Source organism: Balaenoptera musculus, chromosome 4, assembly GCF_009873245.2.
Source record: "Balaenoptera musculus isolate JJ_BM4_2016_0621 chromosome 4, mBalMus1.pri.v3, whole genome shotgun sequence".
In the NCBI taxonomy this organism is placed as follows: Eukaryota; Metazoa; Chordata; class Mammalia; order Artiodactyla; family Balaenopteridae; genus Balaenoptera; species Balaenoptera musculus.
The window spans coordinates 1,334,620-1,354,792 of NC_045788.1; the positions used below are offsets into that span (position 1 = coordinate 1,334,620).

General features: G+C 40.3%; 1 protein-coding gene across 3 annotated transcripts in view; it reads left to right on the top strand.

Moving 5' to 3' along the window:
- Positions 1-767: 767 nt before the first annotated feature.
- TOP2B (DNA topoisomerase II beta) overlaps positions 768-20,173 on the top strand; it is a 65,529-nt gene continuing 46,123 nt past the window's right edge. For all 3 annotated transcript variants that reach the window (XM_036851908.1, XM_036851910.1, XM_036851909.1), the window contains exon 1: positions 768-870. In XM_036851908.1, the coding sequence (XP_036707803.1) occupies positions 790-870 (81 nt within the window). In that variant the 5' untranslated portion in view covers positions 768-789. The remainder of the gene's footprint in view (positions 871-20,173) is intronic.

Sequence of the window (20,173 nt, forward strand, 5' to 3'; positions counted from 1 at the left end):
CTTCAAACGGAAAACCCTCAGACACACACGCAAACAAAAAACCCCAAGTCTTCCCTTCGGTTGCTACCCGCAATGACGTTTCCCGCTCGGGTCCCGCCCCTCCGGGGGCTTGGGAATTTGGGATTGGCCGAGAGGTTGGCCGACGGGGCGCCGATTGGGCGCCGCGGCGTGAGTGACAGCGGGGAGGCCACCGCTCCCGCCCGCCCTCCCCCCGGCCTCCCCAGCCCTCCCCGGGGTGCGAGTGTGTGCGGTGTTATGCCGGACAGGAGGGAGGCGACCGCGGCCGCGGCGGCTCCGCTTATTGTCCCTCTCGGCGAGTGGATGTGAGGAAGTCGGGCTGCGGCGCGGCCGACACAAGCGGCTTAGGCGCCGGCGGCGGCGACCCCGCTCCCGCTCCCCGAGGGCGGCCTCCGCGGAGCCTGAGGAAGGACAGGGAGCCGCTGCGTCCCCGGCGCGTCCGGACGCCCGCGCTCGGGGCCTCGGCCGGCCCGGCGGGGAGGAAGCAGCGCCGCCGCCCACCGCCGGCCTCCACGCTTCCTGCTCCGGCGCCGCCTCCTCAGCGGCCGCGCAGGCCCGGGCGCCGCGGCCGCGCGCCTCGAGTTTGAGGGCGGCGGGCGGCGAGGCCTCCTCGGCGGGCTCGGCCGGGCGTCCGCCCCGGGGTCGGCGATGGGGCACGGGGGGCGGCGCCGCTAGGAGCGCGGCGGGCGCGCGATCGGTGCGGAGCGGCGGGGCCGGGCGGCCCGCGGGAGGCGGAGCGGCGGCCTCGGGCCGGGAGCGGAGGAGCGCGCCATGGCCAAGGCGGGCGGCGGCGGCGGCGGCGGCATCGGCATCGGCGCGGGAGCCGGCGGCCTCGGGGCGCTGACCTGGGTGGTGAGTTGGGGCGGCGGGGCGGGGGTCCGGGCCGGGGCATTGTTCCCGGGCGGCGGTGGGGGGCTCCGCCCGGCGGATCCTGCTGGGGGTGGGGGAGGACAGGGGGAAATCCGGGCCCCCAGACGCGCGCCCCGTCGGGGCGCCTACCGGCTGAACCCCGCGCCCGCCCCTTTTCTTTCTTCTCCGCCTCGGTGGGGGCTCGGGCTGCGGGCGCGCAGCGTGCACTTGAAACTTTGGGGGACAGACCGTGAGCAGGATGGGGGGCCCCCCCGCTTCATCTTCTTTGCTGTTGCGCAGGCTTTGCAGGGCGGTGGGGCAGGAGATGGTGGGGATGGCAGTGGTGCGTGTGTGTCCGTGTGGGTCAGCGGTTGCTCCAAACGTGTCTTAAGAGAAGCCGGGAGAGAGGTGCGCGCCCGTGTGCGTGTGCCGTAAGTGCCACCATGTGTGACGCTCTCGTGTCTCAGGGAAGAATGGATTTGGTGAGGGATGCGGCTGCAGCCGTGTGCACTTCAGTGCCGAGGGTCTCGTTCGGTTGGAAGCGCGCTCGGGATGGCTCTTTCACAGCAGTGAATACCCTGTAGCTCGTCCGTCTGTCACAGGGGGATTATTAAGGGCGCTTACCTGCGTCAGCTTCGCGGGCGAAACGGGAGGGGGGCTGCGTGGACAGTGTCGCCGAGGTGACCCAAGTGATTTGTCCTGGAGTCAGAGCATTTCGGCGCTCGGTTCCTGCTGCTGGCAAGTAGTAGAGGAGGGAAGACCTAGAGAGATCCGATTCCCACGGCGGATCGATAATTCACCCGCATTTCACTGGCTCAGCAGAGAGTTCAGACCAGGGTCACTTCCTACACACACACACACACCGTCTCAGCCAACTGACTAGGCATCCAGGAGAAAAAAAAGCCTTACATTTTCCCAGGGGACTTTGGATGCACCCTCCCTTTTCCAAAACACCCAAGGAGACTTTCATATGGGCATTTTTATTAAGTTCTTAATTGTCTTTTTGTTTGGGTGAGGTTTAGGTGAGTTGGGTAGCAGTTCCGCTGTATTGACAAGTATTCCCCGTTAAAAAAACAAAAAACAAAAAACTGTGTTACCGCTAACAGGAAAATATTTTAACCATTTATGTTTGCATGCCAAGATGCTTTGCAGACTAACTTGCCAGACTGTCATTGTTGGATCTGTCCGAATTCTGTGTATTACTCCAATAATGTAGTAAGTATGAACAGACCAGAGCCAGGAGAGAGAAAACGTCAGATAATAAGTTAGCCGTCCATGTGAACATGGTGGGGGGGGCGGGGGGGAGGAGGGGGAGGTTTGCATAAATGCAAAAGAAGGCCTTTACCCTCGTTACTAAAATCAAACAACTTCTGAAAATGGAGTTAGCCAGATGGTTCTCTTTCACTGTTTGGAAGTGTTGAGGCCTCATCAGTGTTTCCTCTGAGGACCTCTGATTCTCCGTAATGGTAAACATTTTGCTCCAAGATTGAATTGGTTAGCTTTAACATTTAAAAGCAATATTTTTTTAAAATTAATTTTACCTGTTACTTTTTACTTCTTTTTTTAAAAATTTTATTTATTTATTTAAGGCTGTGTTGGGTCTTCATTTCTGTGCGAGGGCTTTCTATAGTTGCGGCAAGTGGGGACCACTCTTCATCGCGGTGCGCGGGCCTCTCACTATCGCGGCCTCTCTTGTTGCGGAGCACAAGCTGCAGACGTGCAGGCTCAGTAGTTGTGGCTCACGGGCCTAGTCACTCCGCGGCATGTGGGATCTTCCCGGAGCAGGGCTCGAACCCGTGTCCCCTGCATTGGCAGGCAGATTCTCAACCACTGCGCCACCAGGGAAGCCCTAAAAGCAATATTTTTGTTTACTGTTCCTTAACTTTGTAGATAATGAAATGACCACTTTTTCTTTCAACCTCAATAGGAAATTTTTCTTTCATTTACAGAAGAAATTTCGTGAAACTTAGAGGGTGTCATTCAATATCAGAAAAATTCATTTGAAACTAAAATTGACTTACTGATTCAATATTTTCTCACTGTAAACCTATTATGGGAAATATAGTAAAATAAGAAATAAAAATCACTTAATCTTTTGTTTATAAATTATATCCTCTTGTTGAATTAGAAATTTATTAAAAAGATAATCACTCCCTAAGTCCACTTTGAGATTTGATGCTTGCTTTAAATTTGTCAGGTTATATGAGCATCTTTATGTCCATAATATACACCATTGACCATAGACCATAGTTTAATTTTATGGGGGGGGCAATATAGGGAGGTGGTTATGAGCATGGACTTTGGTATCATATTGATGTAGATTCTGATCCTGCCTAACATGTAATCACTGGGACTTTGCACAAAGGGACCTAATCTTTCTAAGCCTGTTTCTTCATCTGTAAGATAAGGTTGCATTGATAATTAAATGAGTAATATACATAGCACATTGCTGGGCTTAATAAATGTTTGTCTTTATCGGTGAAATTCAAGAAATACACACTGAGAAGAATAAAGTTGCTTTTACATAAAATATCTTTGAGCCAGAGTGAAAGCAGATTATTCCTTTGCAAGAGTTCAGGAGTTTGTTGCGGAGGTCATCTATTTCTGAAGAGGGTTAATTTTGCCTGCTTTATTGAAACATGTCATATTGCTACCTGTTTGTGGGTAACAGGAAGAAATAAAAATTGAATCAGTCCCTGCTATCGTTCTTCTTTTTAGGGGGTGGGGGTGGGTAACGCCATGTGTTGCTGGTAGTAACTTGTGTTGGGATGTGTGCTACAGAGTAGTGTTAACATTGTCACTGCACAGAAGTTTACATTTTTGAAACCACAAAGCAAAGTGGTTTAAGATTATTAACTTCTCCTTATAATAGTGCATTGGGTTTGTGTTTGATTCGCAATATCTTAACAAGATATTTTAAAAAATTAAAAAGTGAAAAATATAAGTACTATAGTAAAACTATTTTGAGTTAAAATTGACAACAGCTATGAAAGCTTCTCTGAAGCAAGCAATTTCTTGAATTAACTTTTAGTTTGTAAAGCTTTTCTTAAAAAATATTTGTTTATTTATATGTATTTATTATTTATTTATTTTGGCCGTGCCGGGTCTTAGTTACCGTGCGTGGGATCTAGTTCCCTGACCAGTGATCTTTCCCAGCATCCCCCGCTGCACTGGGAACGCGGAGTCTTACCCACTGGACCACCGGGGAAGTCCCTGGTTCGTACAGCTTTGATTTGTAGACCCTAATAATCTATTTCATTCAGTCAGTCTTTTATCAGGTTTAAGTGGTTGCAAAAAACATTTTATTTTATTAGAGTACAGTTAATCACTATGTGAATATTGATCTTTTCCCAGTACTACTCTAATTTAGTAGATTAAGAAAAAAAAAAAAAGACACTGTAATGGAAAATATTAAGCCTATAAAATTATGGTGGCCAGAATGGTATAAGGACACTCCATCATCAAGCTTCAGCAGTTACAGCTCAAGGTCACCCACCTTTCCCCCTCTCATTATCTTGAAGCAAAGCAAATCCACTTTATCTGTAGATATTTCAGTATTCACCTCTAAAATGTAAGTTTCTTAAATATAAAACTACTATTAACATTGGAGTTTTTTAAAAGTAAAATTCAATGAAATATAAAACATACTTTGTTTTGACTGTGAATATTTCTAATTTAGGAAACATGACTGTATATTTAAATATTATTTAAAGATTTGTATTAAAAACTTTGTTATAGTGGCTTATTATTGCAAGTCTAAACTCCTCAACCAGACTTTCAAACCACTTCTTTTATAAACTATGTGCCAATTGAAATTTATTCCATATCGTCCTCATAGTTAGATTTACCTCTTCACTTGTCCCCTGGGCATCATGTTTGTTTTTGTCACTTTGCATGCTTATCTTTCAACAGAAATGCCTCTTTCTCTTTACCAGTCTAAATCTTAATTACTCTTCAAGGCTAGCTCAGGGTCTCACCAAACATTTATCCTCCAGTTTATACTCATCTTTTTCTGTCACCCTTACGGATCATAAAACATAAATATATCTTTCCTTTTAATGTAACTTTCATGTGTGATACTTTTGTTTTAACAATTAGATTATGAACTCCTGGAGTCAGAGACCATGTATCCTTTATAGTTTTTAGCAAAGAGCTGGATACATAATCCAACCTCAGTTATTGTTAACCAGTTAGATAATTGACTAACTTCCTCAAAAGTCTTCTGTCATTCTTAGGACAAGTGGTTACATAACAATGTTCTTTAGATACATTCTCAAGTAACTAATTGCAGTTACAATGAGAACAATTTTTAGAAACTGTGCTAACTTTTCTGAATAGAAGTGGGTGTGTTCATCAGTAGTTTCAGATATGTTTAATACTTGGGTGTAGCAACAGTTGCATTTTACTAAGTACGTTAAAAAAAAATAAGCCTCCTTTGTATTTTTAAAAATCTTAATACAAATAGGACTCAGTTTTAAAGAAGAGGTGAGATCGGTATAATTATTCCCATTTGCAGAGAAGGAAACAGGGGCTTACAGATTAGGTAACAAACTGTTAATCACGTGACTAAGGCAAAGGTGGGATTTAAACCAGGCCTATATTCCTAACCATCATTTACACATTCTCCTGGCTTAAAGACAGTAACAACCAAAACAATTTGTCTTTTATACCGTGATATCTTTCCACTAACCTTTCTTTTACTTTCACACAAAAAGCTACGAAGTACACTTCCCTTTCAGGGTGTATGTATTTTGAATAATATTTAAGAGTGATGCCTTTTAAGAGTATGGGCTACGAAATCACATCACCTGGTTTCATAACTCAGCTTCTTCAATACTAGCTTTGTTAGCTTACATTCTTCAGACCTCAGTTTCCTTGCTGCAAAAAGGGAGTCATTAGTAATGGTGTCTACTTCATGGAGCTTTTATGAGGAATGAGAGTACTCATATAATTCCCACAATGCTTTGCCCATGGTAAGCTCTTAGATGAGTGTACACACACACACTTGTCTTCCCCCTCTTTGTTTTTAAAAAATCAAGGGATCGGTGTTTTCACTTTTGTCTGAGAAAATTTTCTTATATTGCAAAATGATCGCCACAATAAGTCTAGTTAACATTCATCACCATACATAGTTACGTATTTTTTTCTTTGTGACAAAAACTTTAAAAATCTACTCTTAACAACTTTCAGATAGACAACACGGTATTATTAACTATAGTTACCTTACTGTACATTACATCCCCAGGACTTACTTATTTTATAACTGGAAGTTTGTACCTTTGACCACCTTCACCTGTCTCCCCGCCTGCCCACCCCCCAACTTTGGCAACCACTGATTTGTTCTCTGTATCTATGAGTTCGGTTTTTTTGTTTTGTTTTGTTTTAGATTCCACATATAAGTATGATCATACAGTATTTTTGTCTTTCTCTCTCTGACTTATTTCACTAAAATTATGCCCTTTAGATCTACCCATGTTGTCCCAAATGTCAAGATTTCATTCTTTTTTTATGGGTGAATAATATTCCATTGTATATAAACACCACATTTTCTTTATCCGTTCATCCATTGATGGACATTTATGTTGCTTCCTTGTCTCAGCTGTTGTAAACAATGCTGCAGTGAACATGGGGATACATATATCTTTTCAAATTAGTGTTTTCATTTTCTTCGTATAAATACCCAGGAGTGGAGTTGCTGGATCATATGGTAATTCTATTTTAAATTTTTTGTGGGACTTTCATACTGTTTTAAATAGTGACTGCACCAATTTATTTATTTATTTATTTATTTTAAAGAAAAATTTTTTAACCAGCTTTGAGATACAATTTACATACCATAAAATTCTCCCGTTTATAACATACGTACAAGTCAGTAGTTTCTTTTTTTTTAATTTTTTAATTTAATTTAATTTTTTTTTTATACAGCAGGTTCTTATTAGTCATCAGTTTTATACACATCAGTGTATACATGTCCATCCCAATCGCCCAATTCATCACACCACCCCCACCACCCCCCTGCGGCTTTCCCCCCTTCGTGTCCATACGTTTGTTCTCTACATCTGGACTGCACCAATTTACAGTCCCACCAACGTACACAAGCGTTCCTTTTCTCCACATTCTGCCAATACTTGTTATTTCGATAATAACCATTCTAACAGGTGTGAGGTGATATCTCATTTTGGTTTTGGTTTGCATTTTCCTGAGATTAGTGATGGTGAGCACCTTTTCATATACCTGTTGGCCATCTGTATGTCTTCTTTGGAAAAATGTCAATTTAGATCCTCTGCCCATTTTTTAATGAATTGGTGTTTTTTGGGTTTTTTTTTTTGTGTGTGTGTTTTGTTGTTTTTGTTGTTGTTGTTGTTTTTTTTTTGCTATTGACTTGTATGAGTTCTTTATATATTTTGGATATTACCCCTTATTAGGTATATGATTTACAAATATTTTCTCCCATTTGCTAGGTTGCCTTTTAATTTTGTTGATGGTTTCCTTTGCTGTGCAGAGCTTTTTAGTTTGTTGTAGTCCCACTTGTTTAGTTTTGCTTTTGGGATCAAGTTAAAAAAAAAATCATCGCTAAGACTGATGTCAAGGCGTGTACTGCTTATGTTTTCTTCTAGGAGTTTTATGGTTTCAGGTCTTACATTCAAGTCTTTAATCATTTTGAGTTAATTTTTGTGTATGGTGTAAGATAGGGGTCCAGTTTCATTCTTTTGCATGTGGCTGTCTAGTTTTCTCAACACCACTTATTGAAGAGATTGTCCTTTTCCCCTTGTATATTCTTGCATCCTTTGTGATAAAGTAATTGACCACATACTCATGGGTTTATTTCTGTGCTCTCTGTTCTGTTCCATTGATCCATGTGTCTTTTTTAAAAGACATTCACCGTTTTGATTACTATGTTACTTTGTAATATAGTTTTTTTGTTTGTTTGTTTGTTTTGGTCATGCCATGCAGCATGTGGGATCTTAGTTCCCCTGCATTGGGAGAATGGAGTCTTAACCACTGGACCGCCAGGGAAGTCCCTGTAATATAGTTTTAAATTATGCCTCCAGCTTTGTTCTTCTTTCTCAAGACTGCTTTGGCAATTCAGGGTCTTTTGTGGTTCCATATCAATTTTAAGATTGTTCTATTTCTGTGAAAAATGTTGTTGGAATTTTGATAGGGATTGCATTGAATCTGCAGATTGCTCTGGGAAATACAGACATTTTAGCAATATTAATTCTTTTAATTCATGCACATAGAATTTTTTTCCATTTATTTTTGTCTTCAATTTCTTTAATCAATGTCTTATAGTTTTCAGTATACAGTTCTTTTACCTCCTTGGTTAAATTTATTCCTAGGTAGGGACTTCCCTGGTGGTCCAGTGGTTAAGACTCCATGCTCCTACTGCAGGGGGCACGGGTTCCACCCCTGGTCGGGGAACTACCATGCTGCACCATGTGGCCAAAAAAAAAAAATGTATTCCTAGGTATTTTAATTTTTATTGTTTTTGTTGCAATTGTAAGTGGGATTTTCTTAGTTTCTCTTTCTGATAGTTCATTGTTAGTTTACAGAAACACAACGGATTTTCGTGTATTGATTTTGTATCCTGCAACTTTACTAAATTTGTTTATTCTAATAGTTTTATGGTGGAGTCTTTAGGGTTTTCTCTACATAATATCATTTCCTCTGCAATTAGTGACAATTTTACTTCTTTCTTTCTGATTTGGATGCTTTTTAGAGAAAGTATATTTTTTATTTTCACTATGGACATTTAAGCATTTCTTATGATATTAAGTATCCCTCATCTTCTACCTCTCTCCTTGTCCCTTGGTTTGGGAGGGCATTTCTGGAGGTACGTTAATGGTGGGTAGATAACATGGCCCTCTCCGTGGTTATATGGGTGAAATGTGGCTGAAATGAATATCAAAGCATGGCAGCCTTGAGGGAGAAAAGAAGAGGAGGAGATATTATAGAAGGGTAATGTGGAGTCTGAGACAGTCTTTATAGAAGATAGGAAAAGAGGCTTGTTGCTAAGCTTTTGCTGGTCCCACTTTTGTTGGCTTGGTGATGGTGAGATTTCTGTGCCTGTTGTGTGGATGAGTGGCTCAGTTCCTTTTTTGCACCAACTGGCAAACCATCTCCTTTCCCCTCTTTGGCAGCAATTCATTCTTTCACAGAAAAACAAACTATGGGCGATTGTCTCAAATTGCTGTATATCAGGTGACCACTCTGTGAATGGAAGAATCTTTCTTTCTACAGAATGATCTTGGTACATACTCTTTGTGAAATTAGGAGTTTGTTTTATTGGAATGTTTTTCTTTCCTTTTCTGGTAGTTGAAGTATTCTTGATAAAGGTTGAGTCTTTGATAAATATTAAATCTATATTCTTTTATTAGTAGTTAGCAATATTGCAAAAAAGTGCTATAAAATAGATTAATATTTTAAAATAGATATTATGTATTGTTTTGACATTTTTGTTATAATTTAAGAATTCTCAATAATGCATTGTTTAACATGGCAGCCAGCTTTTGAACTTTAGAAAAAGTCAATTATGGCATCATCATATGTATAAATCACAAATGATATAATTAAAATTTTTTTTAGTTACGTGGAGGATATTTATCTTAATATGGGCTTATTTTGCATTTTCATTGTCTTTAGTTTTATGTGGGGATGAAAATGTGCCCTGAGTGCTTAGATTCCAGTATAATTGGGTGCTGGTGTTATTTATTACTATAAATAGTTTGGTGCTTTGTCCACACAAAGACAATAAAATAAATTACAGGGCTTCCCTGGTGGCGCAATGGTTGAGAGTCTGCCTGCCAATGCAGGGGACACGGGTTCGAGCCCTGGTCTGGGAGGATCCCACATGCCACGGAGCAACTGGGCCCGTGAGCCACAACTACTGAGCCTGCGCCCCGCAACGGGAGGGGCCGCAATAGTGAGAGGCCCGCACACCGCGATGAAGAGTGGTCCCCGCTTGCCACAGCTGGAGAAAGCCCTCGCACAGAAACGAAGACCCAACACAGCCAAAAATAAATAAATTAAAAAAATAAAAATAAAATAAATAAATTACAAATAAACTTAACACATAAGATTTCAGTTCTATCAGACCTTAATGAAAATTTATTCAGAATGCTCTTTGTAGCTGATTATTTTCAATGGCACACTGTTAATTTTTATTCAATGTGGAATACTTAGTGCAATTACTATAGTACAAGATACCGTATTACTATGAAGATACAAAATAAGAAAAGGTTAAATCATTTTTTTTTTTATCAGAAGACCCCTTGTTTTCATCGTTGAAAATGAGCATAATTCTGTTAGTCTATAGGTATCAAATGTATATCACTCTCCTTTTCATCTGTGGGCTTGAGAGTGCTTTTATAAATGTGTAGATATGAATTTGCTGGACTGTTTTTATAGAAGCTAATTTCTTGATCTCTTTTCTGAATATTATGAGCAACACTGATTGAACTCAGAGTGACTTTCTTTTCAAGAGCTAGAGATAGTGGTAATAGTAGCTGTGGTGAAGGTGCTCAGTGAACTTTTCTCATTTAGTTTCTCTGTTCTCAGGCCAAGGTTGTTTGTATTCACACCTGTTTGTTCTAGGGATGGGGCCATCCCATTGAAGCGGGGGGAGTTGCCCTCTCTCCCCTTACCTTCAGATTTTGAGTTTTAGTGGCCTGGACAATATGCAGGGGGACACTTTCTGCTAATAAACAGGAGCTGCAAGAGACCATTAATCCAGACTTCTGTGAGAAAAGCCGACAGACCTCTCAGGGGAGAGACCCTTCTGTGTTTGCTGCCCTGAGTCAGCGCGCGGTGCAGGCTGCCCCCAGTTGAGAGTAGGGACGTGCGCTCCCTGCCTTCTACGCTGCCAGGACTGCCGGCTTGTTTTGGTTTCACCGAACCTTTTTGCCTAGATTCTAGTGAGAAAGCTGGGACTGCAGAAGTAGTAAGTAGGTACAAGCAGTGTCTCTAAAAAAAGAAACCTTCAGTTTTATTCAGCTTGTGTTCTCATATACATGGATTAATAAGCTTTTAAAATATTTTAATATATGTTCATTGTAGAAAGTTAGAACATGTCTATCAGAAGAGAACATGGAAAAATATTTCTACTTCTCACAATTTTTATTTATATTCTGTTGGGTAAACAGCATTTCATATTTTTTCCTAGGCGTGTATGTATTGTGTGTAATTTTTTTCTGATGAAAATGGGCTCATATTTTTTTATATCCTTTTGTAACTTTGTTCACTAAATAGTATAGTTTTAATAACCTACTAATTTAAAAATACTTGATTATATATAATTTTATATGAAAGTTATAGTAAGAGAAGTTTCTAATTAACACACCTATTTTTTGGTATAGGTAATTAAAAATATTTACTCAATTAAATATCCAGGTTTAAAGGTTTATATGAAGTTTTAGAAATTATTTAATATCATCATGGAGAGTTGATTTGAAATATCTACAGATCGTCTGTTTTATTGTTGTATTCTATAAACAGTGCATAGTCCTTAAGCTTTTCATTACTCTAAATAGAATGGTACCTTTTTTTCTTTCCTCAACACCTGTCATATGACATGTAGGAAGAAATATTTTGGCATAAAATATTTTAAGTATATTGTCACACTTATTTTGTAAGTATTTATGTATTATTATATTCCTGGAAAAGATTACAAATAGTAATCTGACAAAGCCGACTACATATTACATAGTCTTTGATTTTTGAGACATTATTCTGGCAAGAATGACAACTTTTTGAACTGGATAAGGATCTGGCAGGTGCAAACCAAACATTCCCTATTCTCATGTAACAATTTGGGAGGAAGAGATGGCGACTGGTTGTAAGAGGATGTGGAAAAAGTTATAAATCCTCGAAAAAGGAGTGAGGTGGGGCTCTACCCTGTTTTCCATACCAGTGTGCCACTTTAGCTCAGTGTTAACTCGTCAGGGCTAAATGCAGAAGTCTCTGCTGGAGTCTGATCTTAAAAATGTTTTCTCTGTGGTGGGATTTGTTTTGGAGGAGTAGCCTGGGATAGGAAAGCCTTTACTCGCATGGTTACTATAAGTTCCTGAGCTTTATGCCACAATTGCCGAGTTCTAAGTTAATGGTGAGAGGTTGCTGTTACCCACCTTGGAATGCATAGCATTTATCATCCTTAAGCACCTTCCTGAAGGATGAGATCTTAGTCATTATGAGCGTTGTTCTAGCTATTCTGAGGACCCATTTAAAAAAATCAGTTATGTTTTTATTATTAGATTTGTTTCTATAAATTATCTCATCTCAAAAAGCAAGGGACATGATTAGAAATTTGGAGACGATCTGGCATTTTAAAAATACAGTTCATTTTTCTGGCCAGCAGATTCGTCATGTAATTAGCTTGACAGAAATAGAATATGAAGACTTTATGAAACAGAATTTTCTTATGTCCAAAGCTATTTTTAATTGACTGGGCAGTGTTAATGGGTAACCTTATAAATGAAAGAATGTATAAGAAAATCTCTTTAATTTTATGTAAAATTTATGGCATTGGAAGATTGTAATTGATGTTTGAATTTCCGTAGGTTTTATCTGTTAAAATTCTTGTCTTGCTTTAGACTACTCAGAAGTTATGTATTTTGATTTTTTAAACATACATTTGACATGTTTTTAAAAATAATAACTTTAAAGATGATGGTATGGCTATGCCTAGGTCTTGAAGTGGTATGTTGCTTGTTCAAATGCACAAAATATCTCTGCCCCCCATTGTTTGTCTTCTGATTGTTTCATTTCTCCTAAAATTCAAATACCTATGAAAATATCTTACTGTGTCTTATATTTGAGTTATTTTTGGGCTCTGAAAAAACGGCCATCATAATAACTTTCTCTTAGTGAGATGTCTTAGTTGTCAGCATTAGGGAATCCCAGAAGGAGAGAGATGTGTTCTCTGTTGCTATTAAGAAGACAGGGAAGTCTCCAGACCCTGGGAATTTTTGTTTGGGATCCTTATCTCTGTAGGAGTTAGAATTAGGATCACAACTTCTGCCTCCTTGGAATTAGCAGAGAAACTGGAATTATAGGGTGCCTCAGAAATGGGCCATTAGTGCTGGTATGTAAGGAATTATTGGCATGGCCTACAAAAGTGTGACGTTTGAGATGTCATAAAACCATGCTTGGTATTCTCAGCCCTGTCAGTATATGCTAACTACATAGGTGCAGGTTATTTTTGCCCACTCTTTACTATAGTCTCCAGTAGCTTAATGGCAAAGACTTACATCTGGAAGTTTTGGGGAGCCCTGCAGCCAGCCAGGTTCAGTCGTTGTCAACCTATAACCTGATAAGAATTCACATTCCTTGGAAAGTTTTGAAGACTACAAAAATTAACCTGATATCTTACAGAATTGTGAAATATTTCTTTCTTTTTTTTTTTTTTCATTGCAAATATTTATTTCCATTATGAGATCTACAGAGGCGTAATACTGTTAAAATGAGAATAGTTTCTGAACCGTATACTTTTTTTTTTTAACATCTTTATTGGAGTATAACTGCTTTACAATTGTGTGTTAGTTTCTGCTTTATAACAAAGTGAATCAGCTATACATAAACGTATATCGCCATATCCCCTCCCTTTTGCGTCTCCCTCCCTCCCACGCTCCCTGTCCCACCCCTCTAGGTGGTCACAAAGCACCGAGCTGATCTCCCTGTGCTATGCGGCTGCTTCCCACTAGCTATCTATTTTACATTTGGTAGTGTATATATGTCCATGCCACTCTCTCACTTCGTCCCAGCTTACCCTTCCCCCTCCCTGTGTCCTCAAGTCCATTCTCTAGTAGGTCTGCATCTTTATTCCTGTCCTGCCCCTAGGTTCTTCATGACCTTTTTTTTTTTTTTAGATTCCATATATATGTGTTATATATATGTGTTAGCATACAGTATTTGTTTTTCTCTTTCTGACTTACTTCACTCTGTATGACAGACTCTAGGTCCATCCACCTCACTACAAATAACTCCATTTCGTTTCTTTTTATGGCTGAGTAATATTCCATTGTATATATGTGCCACATCTTCTTTATCCATTCATCTGTCGTTGGACACTTAGGTTGCTTCCATGACCTGGCTATTGTAAATAGAGCTGCAGTGAACATTGTGGTACATGACTCTTTTTGAATTATGGTTTTCTGAGAGTATGTGCCCAGTAGTCGGATTGCTGGGTCGTATGGTAGCTCTATTTTTAGTTTTTTAAGGAACCTCCATGCTGTTCTCCATAGTGGCTGTATCAATTTACATTCCCACCAACGGTGCAAGAGGGTTCCCTTTTCTCCACACCCTCTCCAGCATTTATTGTTTCTAGATTTTTTGATGATGGCCATTCTGACCGGTGTGAGGTGATATCTCATTGTACTTTTGATTTGCATTTCTCTAATGATTAATGATGTTGAGCATTCTTTCATGTGTTTGTTGGCAATCTGTATATCTTCTTTGGCGAAATGTCTATTTAGGTCTTCTGCCCATTTTTGGATTGGGTTGTTTGTTTTTTTGATATTGAGCTGCATGAGCTGTGTGTATATTTTGGAGATTAATCCTTTGTCAGTTGCTTCATTTACCAATATTTTCTCCCAATCTGAGGGTTGTCTTTTCGTCTTGTTTATGGTTTCCTTTGCCGTGCAAAAGCTTTTAAGTGTCATTAGGTCCCGTTTGTTTATTTTTGTTTTTATTTCCATTTCCCTAGGAGCTGGGTCAAAAAGGTTCTTGCTGTGATTTATGTCATAGAGTGTTCTGCCTATGTTTTCCTCTAAGAGATTTATAGTGTCTGGCCTTACATTTAGGTCTTTAATCCATTTTGAGTCTATTTTTGTGTATGGTGTTAGGGAGTGTTCTAATTTCATTCTTTTACATGTAGCTGTCCAGTTTTCCCAGCACCACTTATTGAAGAGGCTGCCTTTTCTCCATTGTATATTCTTGCCTCCTTTATCAAAGATAAGGTGACCATATGTGTGTGGGTTTATCTCAGGGCTTTCTATCCTGTTCCATTGATCTATACTTCTGTTTTTGTGCCACTACCATACTGTCTTGATTACTGTAGCTTTGTAGTATAGTGTGAAGTCCAGGAGCCTGATTCCTCCAGCTCCGTTTCTCTTTCTCAAGATTGCTTTGGCTATTTGGGGTCTTTTGTGTTTCCATACAAATTGTGAAATTTTTTGTTCTAGTTCTGTGAAAAATGCCAGTGGTAGTTTGATAGGGATTGCACTGAATCCATCTGTTGGTATCATCTTTAATTTCTTTCATCAGTGTCTTATAATTTTCTGCATACAGGTCTTTTGTCTCCTTAGGTAGGTTTATTCCTAGGTGTTTTATTCTTGTTTTTGTAATGGTAAATGGGAGTCTTTCCTTAATTTCACTTTCAGATTTTTCATCATTAGTATATAGGAATGCAAGAGATTTCTGTGCATTAATTTTGTATCCTGCTACTTTACCAAATTCTTTGATTAGCTCTAGTAGTTTTCTGGTAGCATCTTTAGGATTCTCTATGTATAGTATCATGTCATCTGCAAGCAGTGACAGCTTTACTTCTTGTTTTCTGATTTGTATTCCTTTTATTTATTTTTCTTCTCTGATTGCTGTGGCTAAAACTTCCAAAACAATGTTCAATAACAGTGGTGAGAGTGGGCAACCTTGTCCTGTTCCTGATCTTAGTGGAAATGGTTTTAGTTTTTCACCTTTGAGAATGATGTTGGCTGTGGGTTTGTCATATATGGCCTTTGTTATGTTGAAGTAAGTTCCCTCTATGCCTACTTTCTTGAGGGTGTGTATCATAAATGGGTGTTGAATTTTGTTGAAAGCTTTTTCTGCATCTATTGAGATGTTCATATGGTTTTTATTCTTCAATTTGTTAATATGGTATATGATATTGATTGATTTGCATGTATTGAAGAATCCTTGCATTCCTGGGATAAATCCCACTTGATCATGGTGTATGATCCTTTTAATGTGCTGTTGGATTCTGTTTGCTGGTATTTTGTGGAGGATTTTTGCATCTATGTTCATCAGTGATATTGGCCTGTAGTTTTCTTTCTTTGTGACATCTTTGTCTGGTTTTGGTATCAGGGTGATCGTGGCCTTGTAGAATGAGTTTGGGAGTGTTCTTCCCTCTGCTATATTTTGGAAGAGTTTGAGAAGGGTAGGTGTTAACTCTTCTCTAAATGTTTGATAGAATTCGCCTGTGAAGCCATCTGGTCCTGGGCTTTAGTTTGTCAGAAGATTTTTAATCACAGTTTCAATTTCAGTGCTTGTGATTGGTCTGTTTATGTTTTCTATTTCTTCCTGTTTCAATCTTGGAAGGCTGTGCTTTTCTAAGCATTTGTCCATGTCTTCCAGGTTGTCCATTTTATTGGCATATAGTTGCTTGTAGTAATCTCTCACAATCCTTTGTATTTCTGCAGTGTCAGTTGTTACTTCTCCTTTTTCATTTCTAATTCTATTGATTTGAGTCTTCTCCCTTTTTTTCTTGATGAGTCTGGCTAATGGTTTATCAATTTTGTTTATCTTCTCAAAGAACCAGCTTTTAGTTTTATTGATCTTTGCTATTGTTTTCTTTGTTTCTATTTCATTTATTTCTGATCTGATCTTTATGATTTCTTTCCTTCTGCTAACTTTGGGGTTTTTTTGTTCTTCTTTCTCTGATTGCTTTAGGTGTAAGGTTAGGTTGTTTATTTGAGATGTTTCTTGTTTCTTAAGGTAGGATTGTATTGCTATAAACTTCCCCCTTAGAACTGCTTTTGCTACATCCCATAGGTTTTGGGTCATCATGTTTTCATTGTCATTTGTTTCTAGGTATTTTTTGATTTCCTCTTTGATTTCTTCAGTGATCTCTTGGTTATTAAATAGTGTATTGTTTAGCCTCCATGTGTTTCTATTTTTTACAGATTTTTTCCTGTAATTGATATCTAGTCTCATAGCGTTGTGGTCGGAAAAGATACTTGATACGATTTCAATTTTCTTAAATTTACCAAGGCTTGATTTGTGACCCAAGATATGATGTATCCTGGAGAATGTTCCATGAGCACTTGAGAAGAAAGTGTATTCTGTTCTTTTTGGATGGAAAGTCCCATAAAGATCAGTTAAGTCCATCTTGTTTAATGTATCATTTAAAGCTTCTGTTCCCTTATTTATTTTCATTTTGGATGATCTGATCTGTCCATTGGTGAAAGTGGGGTGTTAAAGTCCCCTACTATGATTGTGTTACTGTCGATTTCCCCTTTTATGGCTGTTAGTATTTGCCTTATGTATTGAGGTTCTCCTATGTTGGGTGCATAAATGTCTACAATTGTTATATCTTCTTGGATTGATCCCTTGATCATTATGTAGTGTCCTTCTTTGTCTCTTGTAATAGTGTTTGTTTTAAAGTCTGTTTTGTCTGATACGAGAATTGCTACTCCAGCTTTCTTTTGATTTCCATTTGCATGGAATATCTTTTTCCATCCCCTCACTTTCAGTCTGTATGTGTCCCTAAGTCTGAAGTGGGTCTCTTGTAGACAGAATATATATGGGTCTTGTTTTTGTATCCATTCAGCCAGCCTATGTCTTTTGGTTGGAGCATTTAATCCATTTACTTTAAAGGTAATTTTCGATACGTATGTTCCTATTACGATTTTCTTAATTGTTTTGGGTTTGTTATTGTAGGTCTTTTCCTTCTCTTGTGTTTCCTGCCTAGAGAAGTTCCTTTAGCATTTGTTGTAGAGTTGGTTTGGTGGTGCTGAATTCTCTTAGCTTTTGCTTGTCTGTAAAACTTTTAATTTCTCCGTAGAACCTGAATGAGATCCTTGCTGGGTAGAGTGATCTTGGTTGAAGGTTTTTCCCTTTCATCACTTTAAATATGTCCTGCCACTCCCTTCAGGCTTGCAGAGTTTCTGCTGAAAGATCAGCTGTTAACCTTATGGGGATTCCCTTGTATGTTATTTGTTGTTTTTCCCTTGCTGCTTTTAATGTTTTTTTCTTTGTATTTAATTTCTGGTAGTTTGATTAATATGTGTCGTGGCATGTTTCTCCTTGGATTTATCCTGTATGGGACTCTCTGTGCTTCCTGGAATTGAGTAACTATTTCTTTTCCCATGTTAGGGTAGTTTTCAACTATAATCTCTTCAAATATTTTCTCAGTCCCTTTCTTTTTCTCTTCTTCTTCTGGGATCCCTGTAATTCGAATGTTGGTGCATTGAATGTTGTCCCAGAGGTCTCCGAGACTGTCCTTAATTCTTTTCATTCTATTTTCTTTATTCTGCTCTGCAGTAGTTATTTCCACTATTTTATCTTCCAGGTCACTTATCCGTTCTTCTGCCTCAGTTATTCTGCTATTGATTCCTTCTAGAGAATTTTAAATTTCATTTATTGTGTTGTTCATCATTGTTTGTTTGCTCTTTAGTTCTTCTAGGTCCTTGTTAAATGTTTCTTGTATTTCCTCCCTTCTATTTCCAAGATTTTGGATCATCTTTACTATTATTATTCTGAATTCTTTTTTAGGTAGACTGCTATTTCCTCTTCATTTGTTTGGTCTGGTGGGTTTTTACCTTGCTCCTTCATCTGCTGTGTGTTTCTCTGTCTTCTCATTTTGCTTAACTTACTGTGTTTGGGATCTCCTTTTCACAGGCTGCAGGTTAGTAGTTCCCGTTGTTTTTTGTGTCTGCCCCTAGTGTTAAGGTTGGTTCAGTGGGTTGTGTAGGCTTCCTGGTGGAGGGGACTAGTGCCTGTGTTCTGGTGGATGAGGCTGGATCTTGTCTTTCTGGTGGGCAGGTCCGCATCTGATGGTGTGTTTGCGATGTCTGTGACCTTATTATGATTTTAGACAGCCTCTCTGCTAATGGGTGGTGTTGTTTTCCTGTCTTGCTAGTTGTTTGGCATAGGGTGTCCACTGTAGCTTGCTGGTCATTGAGTGGAGCTGGGTCTCGGCATTGAGATGGAGATCTCTGGAGATTTTCGCTGTTTGATATTATGTGGAGCTGGGAGGTCTCTGGCAGACCAATGTCCTGAACTCGGCTCTCCCACCTCAGAGAAAGAGGCCTGACACCCGGCCAGAGCACCAAGACCCTGTCATCCACACAGCTCAGAATAAAAGGGAGAAAAAAAGAAAAAAAGAAAGAAAAAAAATAAAGTTAATAAAATAAAAAATAAAAATAATTATTAAAAATAAAAAAAATTTAAAAAGTAATAAAAAGTAATAAAAAAGAAAGAAGAGAGCAACCAAACCAAAAAAGCAAATTCACCAATGATAACAAGCACTAAAAACTATACTAAAAAAAACAAAAACAAGAAAACCGACAGACATAACCCCAGGACAAATGGTAAAAGCAAAGCTTATACAGACAAAATTACACACAGAAGCAGGCACATACACACTCACAAAAAGAGAAAAAGAAAAAAAATATATGTATTGTTGCTCCCAGAGTCCACCACCTTAATTTGGGATGATTCGTTGTCTGTTCAGGTATTCCAGAGATGCAGGGTAGATCAAGTTGATTGTGGAGATTTAATCCGCTGCTCCTCAGGCTGCTGGGAGAGATTTCCCTTTCTCTTCTTTGTTTGCACAGCTCCGGGGGTTCAGCTTTGGATTTGGCCCTGACTCTGCGTGTAGGTCACCTGAGGGCGTCTGTTCTTCGCCCAGACAGGACGGGGTTAAAGGAGCAGCTGATTCGGGGGCTCTGGCTCACTCAGGCTGGGGGGAGGGAGGGGTACGGATGAGGCGGGGTGAGCCTGCGGTGGCAGAGGCTGGCGTGATGTTGCGGCAGCCTGAGGCGCGCCGTGCGTTCTCCTGGGGAAGTTGTCCCTGGATCACGGGACCGTCGCAGTGGCGGACTGCACAGACTCCCGGGAGGGGAGATGTGGAGAGTGACCTGTGCTCGCACACAGGCTTCTTGGTGGCGGCAGCAGCACCTTAGCGTCCCATGCCCGTCTCTGGGGTCCGCGCTGATAGCTGCAGCTCGCGCCTGTCTCTGTAGCTCGTTTAGGTGGTGCTCTGAATCCCCTCTCCTCGCGCACCCCAGAACAATGGTCTCTTGCCTCTTCGGCAGCTCCAGACTTTTTCCCCGACTCCCTCCCGGCTAGCTGTGGTGCACTAACCCCTTCAGGCTGTGTTCATGCAGCCAACCCCAGTCCTCTCCCTGGGATCTGCCCTCCGAAGCTCAAGCCTCAGCTCCCAGCCCCCGCCCGCCCCGGCGGGTGAGCAGACAAGCCTCTCGGGCTGGTGAGTGCTGGTCGGCACCGATCCTCTGTGCGGGAATCTCTCCGCTTTGCCCTCCGCACCCCTGTTGCTGCGCTCTCCTCCGTGGCTCTGAAGCGCCCCCTCTGC